This window comes from Fonticula alba (assembly GCF_000388065.1).
Source record: "Fonticula alba strain ATCC 38817 unplaced genomic scaffold supercont2.2, whole genome shotgun sequence".
Lineage (NCBI taxonomy): Eukaryota > Rotosphaerida > Fonticulaceae > Fonticula > Fonticula alba.
In genome coordinates this window covers 334,533-341,496 of record NW_009242972.1, presented here as the reverse complement: position 1 = coordinate 341,496, position 6,964 = coordinate 334,533, and the positions used below count along the sequence as shown (strand labels likewise).

The 6,964-nt window shown below is 62.2% G+C and overlaps 1 protein-coding gene and 3 non-coding genes across 4 annotated transcripts in view; 1 reads left to right on the top strand and 3 right to left on the bottom strand.

Moving 5' to 3' along the window:
- Positions 1-61: 61 nt before the first annotated feature.
- Positions 62-135, bottom strand: H696_01098. Its single transcript has one exon. It is a non-coding gene; the product is annotated as a tRNA-Arg (tRNA).
- Positions 136-1,647: 1,512 nt separating this feature from the next.
- H696_01097 lies at positions 1,648-1,721 on the top strand. Its single transcript has one exon. It is a non-coding gene; the product is annotated as a tRNA-Ile (tRNA).
- A 447-nt stretch (positions 1,722-2,168) lies between these two features.
- Positions 2,169-2,247, bottom strand: H696_01096. Its single transcript has one exon. It is a non-coding gene; the product is annotated as a tRNA-Leu (tRNA).
- A 386-nt stretch (positions 2,248-2,633) lies between these two features.
- H696_01095 (2-oxoglutarate dehydrogenase E1 component) overlaps positions 2,634-6,964 on the bottom strand; it is a gene marked incomplete at its 5' end in the record, with an annotated part of 5,084 nt that continues 753 nt past the window's right edge. The window contains 3 exons of the mRNA XM_009494981.1: positions 2,634-4,949; positions 5,160-5,928; positions 6,247-6,940. Coding sequence (XP_009493256.1) covers positions 3,363-4,949; positions 5,160-5,928; positions 6,247-6,940 — 3,050 coding nt within the window. The 3' untranslated portion in view covers positions 2,634-3,362. The remainder of the gene's footprint in view (positions 4,950-5,159; positions 5,929-6,246; positions 6,941-6,964) is intronic.

Here is a 6,964-nt window from a genome sequence, read left to right as displayed (position 1 = left end):
CCAGCCCAGAAAGAAAAGCCCGCGCAAGAAAAGGCTGGGCCCGCTTCCGTCAAAAAGGAAGTGACCACGATGCGGCTCGAACACACAACCTCCTGATCCGTAGTCAGGTGCTCTATCCAATTGAGCTACGCGGCCTTGGAAGGGTCAAGGCACCCGGGGTATTTATTTTTTCTGCGCTTCGCAGCCATCGCGGCTGGGAGGAACCCGCCTCAGGCAAACACACTGGCCGTCTTTCCGGATGAATAAATCACATCCGCAATCGCCTGACGTATCCGCGTCAGGCCCCGAGTGTTTAAAAACTGCCACACACACACACACACACACACACACACAGTCGAGCGCACTTGCATGAGGCATACCAAACCCGGGAAGTAGCTGGATAATCCATGCCAAGTGTCGCCTTCGGTGGGGTGTGAAACCAAACAAGGCGAGCTGTGACGGAAGGGAACGAACACCTCGATGCTGCGGTCGCCATACACTGACCAACACCGGACACAGGCAAGCAATCAAGCATGCGCCTCATGGATGTACGCGCGTGCAATCAGCGGCTTTTACCTCGCTCAATGTCTCCTCAGCCCAAGGACCGGGCTCATTCAATCGTCGGACAAACGGGGGAGGCCCAACGAGACAGCCTCCCACAGCCGTGATTCGGCCCACTGTTGGAGCCGAGTGCGGGCGGGGGTGGCGGGGGAGGGGGGGGGGCGCGCGGCTGTTTTGGCACGCATGTTCGGGGGCGGTCTGTGGACGGCTTCCGGGCATCCGGAGTGCCTTCTCCAGATCGTGTCCCACCGCGCCAGCACATAGACCGAGAACGGGAGCTCCTCGAGGCAACCGAGAGTCCCGGAGCAGGCTTGTCCCTCTCGTGATGCCCCGCCCCATCAGCCAGCCTCCCTCCAGCGCCAGACGTTCCTCCGGCTGGCGTTGGCCCGGAAGCCATCGCCGATAGCTTAATTGCACTTGGGTGTGACGCCTCGGACAAGGGGGTCGTTAACTGAGTCTCTCGATTGGGGGATCCGGGCGGCCTCAGCGCCCTTGGTCGTGCTCGCAGCCCCTGCTTGTATATGACCGCCGATTGGGTTGGCCATGTCCAAGCCACACTCGAAACTCAACCACGCGCGAGCCAAGGAAGAGGAGCATCCTCGAGAGGTTCTCAGGAGTAGGGGGATCCTGCTGAGCGTCCACCCCAGCAGCAGCCTCGACCATGCGAACCAACAACCATGATGCCTCCCCTCCCTTCGGAGTGGCGCCCAGGGCCCTTTCCTTACCACTGTCTGAGTCCCTCGCTGGGCCTCCGGCTGGCTGCGACAGCCTACGCGAAGGCACATGTAGCATGTGGCACCCCAGGCCCCGTGTCCCGGCGTGTCCTTCACCTTCCCGGGACCGCAGGGTACCCACACCAATGGTTGACATTCCCCTTGGACAAGATCTCCCACCCAGCCATCGACGCTTGGGCTCGATGGCTACCAGGCTGTGGCTATGGCGAAATGCACAAAATGCAGGTGTCTGCCGCTGCGGCGAACCATGTCCATCCTCTTCGCGGCGCGGCATTCGGTCAGTGTGTGCAAAGAGAAGCCGTGGGGCAAGGGAGAAGGAGAGGGCAATCTCTCGGGAAAAATTCAAATTCTCGCTGTTCCCCCTCCATCACATGGCCCCATAGCTCAGTTGGTTAGAGCGTCGTGCTAATAACGCGAAGGTCGTCAGTTCGATCCTGGCTGGGGCCAGCTTTCATCTTTTGATCGGGGTCAGACCGACCTCCTGCTGTGGCGCCATCGGCGAGAGAGAGAGAGAGAGCACCTGACAAAACTATTTTGTTTCGAGAACGTCTCGGCCGCCTGCTGCTCAAGTGCCCGGGATGTGCACCTTTCATGGCCTCCTGCATTAAAAGGGATCGCGGGCCGAAACACCCCGGGGGCTGGGCCTTCTGCTCTGAGCGCTGCTCAGTACTACGTGCGGCTCCGGCGCGCCGGCTATGGGGGGTGCCCGGCCTCAGAAAAAAGCTCAACAGCTGAGGGCGTCTCCCCCCCTCCCGTGTATGAGTTGTGCCTCCTCCTCGGCCTGGGCAGGCGGTGGGGCTGCCCCCGTCTCTCCTTCCCTGATGGCAGGCAGGGGTGTGTGTTGTGGGGCGTGCCTGCCAGCTGAGCAGGGTGGAGCAGGCAAAAAGAATGTTATGATTGGAGTGGGACTCGAACCCACGCGGTTTCCCACCAGTGCCTTAAACTGGCGCCTTAACCACTCGGCCATCCAACCTTGGTACTGTGGTGAGGGTGGACGAGAACTTCAAGTACTTTCGGGAGTGGGACCCGTCCTGAGTTGTGGGCGCCACTCCGCCGCGACGGGGCCACACACCAGCGGGCAGGGTACGCCCCGGGGGCGGACGACACACATGCCAGAGATCGCGAGATGAATGGCTGCCACGAGAGAAAAAAACACCCGAGTGGACACGCGTGAACACTGTCCGAAAAGAGAGAGAGAGAGAGCGGAAAGATAAGAGGGAAAGGAGAATGAAAAGGAGGATATTTTTATTTTTCAGACTGAAAAGAGAGGTAGGCAAGGAGGGGGGAGGACGGGGAAAGGGTGGCAAGGGGGGAGAGGGGGGTAGGAAAAGACAGACGAGGCAAGGTGCAGCACAGAGAGAGAGAGAGAGAGAAAGAGAGAGGGGGGAGAAAGAGAGAGGAGCTTCCCCGCTCGGGCCCAGCCATCACACCGTAGCTAGATGCGGAGCGTGTATACAGACACACACACACACATAGGGCGATGCAAATGACAAGGCACGCGCGCGAGGGGGAACAGACAAACGGCAAAGAACGAAAGAGAGGGGCGAGAGGGGGGACCAGAGTGCCATGGCTGACATCTTCCCCCGATGCCCATTCTCAGGGTGCTCTCTCTCGCCCCGTCGTGTCGCCTTGCGTTCTGCCCTCTCTCGTCGGAACCAACCACACTCGGGGATGCCCACACAACTGTGTCTCGCTCCGTGCGCGCTCTGCTTCATCGGAAGCAAGGACATTGGATGGCTTCCGCCGTGGGGAGGAGTGTGTGTGGATGTGTGGATGTGTGGATGTGTGGATGTGTGGATGTGGATGCGCGGACAGGCCCTGGTGGCAACAGGGCACACACCGTACACAATGCCGATGTACGCACACACACGGCCGGCCGGCCGCCGCGCGCCACACCAACACCCACACACGCCAACCTGCCAGAAAGAGAACACGGGCCGCCCCGCTCCGCCATCCTCACATCGCCTCGATGGCAGATGGAGAAAGGAGCGCGTCCCTCTCTCTGTCTCTCTCTCTCTCTGGCTCTATCTTTGGCCTCTCTCGCCGTCGGGTCTTTCCCAGATGCCTTCTCTGTCGTCTCTCTCTCTCTTAGAAGATGGGCTGGTTGTTGTTGAACTTCTGAGGAACAACGCCGGACTCCGGGCTGAAGAAGGCGCTGGTCAGGAGGTTCTTCTCCTCGACCTTGTGGTTGGTCGGGTTACCGGTGGCCGGGGAGGCGCAGGGCGGGCGGCCGGCATAGATGACAGGCTCGAACTGCTCCTTCAGCTTGGAAGCATGATGGGTGGAAGAGCGCATGGCGGTGCGCAGGCGAGGCTCGAAGTGAGACCAGCAGCCGGCGTTCATCGGCTCCTCCTGGGCCCAGACGATCTCCGAAGCGTTGGGGTACTTGTCCATCTCGGCCACGACGCGGTCGAAGGGGAAGGGAGCCAGCTGCTCGATGCGGACAATGGCCACATCACCGAGCTTCTCGCCGTTCAGCTCACGAGTGGCATCGAGCTGGTAGTACACCTGCCCGGTGCAGAAGATGACACGGCGGACGCCCTCCGGGCCGGCGGTCAGCGAGGCCCCGGTGTCGGAGATGACACGCTGGAACTCGGACCCCTCGGACATCTCGGCCAGGGAAGACCGGGCCTTCGGGTGACGGAGAAGGTTCTTGGAGGTGAACATGATCTGCGGCTTGCGGAAGTCACGCTTGGTCTGGCGACGCAGAGCATGGAAGTAGTTGGCCGGGGTCGAGCAGTAAACCGCCTGGAAGCTGGTGTCCTGGATCTGACGGATCTTGTCATTCTCCAGGGAGGGCATCTCCCGGGGGTTCTCATCGTGCAGCTGCAGGAAGCGCTCAATGCGGGCACTGGAGTGCTCCGGGCCAGCACCATCATACCCATGGGGCATGAGCATGGTCAGGCCGGAGCGCTGGTGCCACTTGGTCTCACCGCTGGCGATGAACTGGTCAATGATCACCTGGGCGGTGTTGGCGAAGTCACCGAACTGCCCCTCCCACAGGACCAGGGAGTTGGGGTTGGCCATGGAGTAGCCAAGCTCGAAGCCCAGCACACCGTACTCCGACAGGGAGGAGTTGGTGGGGGTGAAATGCTCGCGCTGCAGATCCTCACCGAGGTTGTTCAGGGGGATGTGGCGATCCTGGGTCTTCTGATCGGTGAGGACACAGTGGCGGTGGCTGAAGGTACCGCGCTCGACATCCTGCCCGGAAATGCGGACGTGGGTCCCCTCGGACAGGAGGGCACCGAAGGCCAGGGCCTCGGCGGTCGGCATGTCGATGTCCTGACCGGACTCAAGGGCCTTGCGCTTGGCGTCCAGAATACGGGCAATACCAGGGTGGATGTTGAAGTCCTCCGGCACAGTGCACAGAGCCTGGCCGATCTTGTTGAGGGTGGCCTCGGGAACGCCGGTGGCCGGAGGGGGGATGATGCTCTCCTTGACGTCCTTCAGAGAGCGCATGCCCTCGGGACCGGTGCCCATCCACTTGGAAGTGGTCCACTCCTCGTCGGTGGGCTTGAAGGAGTCGGACTGCTCGTAGGCCTCCTCGAGGGTGCGCCAGACACGGGCCTTCATGGCCTCGACATACTCGGCGGTGATGGAGCCCTCCTTCAGGAGCTGGGCGATGTAAAGGTCCAGAGTGGTGGTGTGGTCCTTGATCTTCTGGTACATCAGGGGCTGCGTGCCGGGTGTGGGCAGGAGGGGAAGAGAGAGAGAGAGGGGGGGGGAGAGAGCCATCGGAGCGTGGCCGAGAGAAGGTACGACGTGGCGGTCAGTGGGCGAGGGGAGGAGGAGGGGGGGGGAAGGAAGAAGAGGACAGGCGAATCCGCATGTGGCATGGCCGCCACCACGAGAGGGGGGGAAAAAAAGGCAGGAGGGAAGACGCACCTGGGTGAAGGCCGGCTGGTCAATCTCGTTATGGCCATGACGACGGTAGCAGATCATGTCAATGATGAAGTCCTTCTTGAAGGTGGCGCGGTACTCGGCGGCCAGCTCCGCGGCGAAGACAACAGCCTCGACATCATCACCGTTGACATGGACAATCGGAGCCTGCAGGGCCAGGCCGACGTCCGTGCAGTAGGGGGTCGAGCGGGAGTTGAAGGGGTCGGTGGTGAAACCGATCTGGTTGTTGATGACAAAGTGCAGAACACCACCGGTGGTGTAGTTCTTGAGGTTGGTCAGGCCGAGGGACTCATAGACGATACCCTGACCGGCGAAGGCGGCATCACCGTGAATCAGAACCGACACATTCTTGTCACGGGTCTCATCCTTGGAGAAGTACTGCTGCCCGCGGGTCTTGCCCATGACCACCGGGTTGACGGCCTCCAGGTGAGAAGGGTTGGCCACCATGGACAGGTGGATGCTCTTGCCCTGGGCGAAGGGCCGGTCGAGGTTCATGCCGAGGTGGTACTTGACATCACCGGCGAAGGAGTCGTTGGCGTCGGGGGTGCCCTTGAACTCGCAGAAGATGGCCTCGGGCTTCTTGCGGAAGACGTTGGACAGCATGTTCAGGCGACCACGGTGGGCCATACCGAAGACCATGCTCTCGGTGCCGAGGTTGGCGGCGGTGTCGATCATGGCCTTCATGGCGGGGATGAGGCTCTCGCCACCCTCCAGACCGAAGCGCTTCTCGGAGGGGTACTTGGTGGCGACGAAGCTGGATTGGACGGCGGCGGGGGAAGAAGAGGGAGTCAGCAAGAAGGGAAAAAGGCCAAACCCACGAGCGGGGGGGGCGATGGGCTTTTTGGTGTTGGAAAAATCCAAACGAAAGGGAAGGAGGAGGCAATGACCACGGCACATGGCACACTTGCCGCCCCGCCTGTGGCTCCTGCCCCCCCCCCAGCCCACACCTGGTCACTGCGCCCACTCCTCGCCCTCGCCCTCGCCCTCGCCCCCAGCCACAGCATGGGCCAGCATGATGGTTGCCCGGCCGACCGGCGAGAGCCGAAGCCGGCCTCGCTCGGGATATACGCACCGCTCGAAGGAGTCAGACCAGATGAGGCGGTCGAGGATGACCTCCTTCTCGTCCTTGGTGTACTTGCGAGGGCCGCTCTCGATGCGCTCGCGCAGCCAGTTGCACTCCTCGCGGCTGCGAATGTGCATGTACTCGAAGCCCAGAGACCCGGTGTAGGTCTGCTGCAGGCTCTCCAGGATCTCGCCCAGGGTCTTCGGGGTGTCGGAGCCCAGGATGCCAGAGACGTCGGACCCGCCGATGGCCATCGGCCGGGACAGGTCGGCCTCGGTGAAGCCGTAGGTCTCGAGCTTCAGCTCGGGCGGGACGACGGTGTCCTTCATGCGCAGGGGGTCCAGCTTGGCAACCTCATGGCCGCGGACCTGGAAGGCGCGCACCAGGAGCTGGGCGTTCAGGCTGTCGCGCAGGGTCTTGCTGTCGATGGAGCCGCCGCCCGGGACCTGGAAGGGGGTGCCGTTGGAGGGGGGCATCTGGAAAGCCTTGCCGGGGGGGACGTCCTTCTCCACATTGGAGAAGTAGATCTGCCAGGACTTGTGCACCGAGTTGGGGTCGGCCTTCCAAGCGTGGTAGGTCTCGTCAATGTAGGAGGCGGCATTGCCGGCGAGGAAGTTCTCGCTCGGCTCGGGGGCCGCGACCTTGGCCAGGAGACGGCGAGCGGTCGAGGTGGTGGCGGTGGCGACGACGGCCCGGCGGGCGGCTGTTTCGTCGCGCGAGAGGTGGG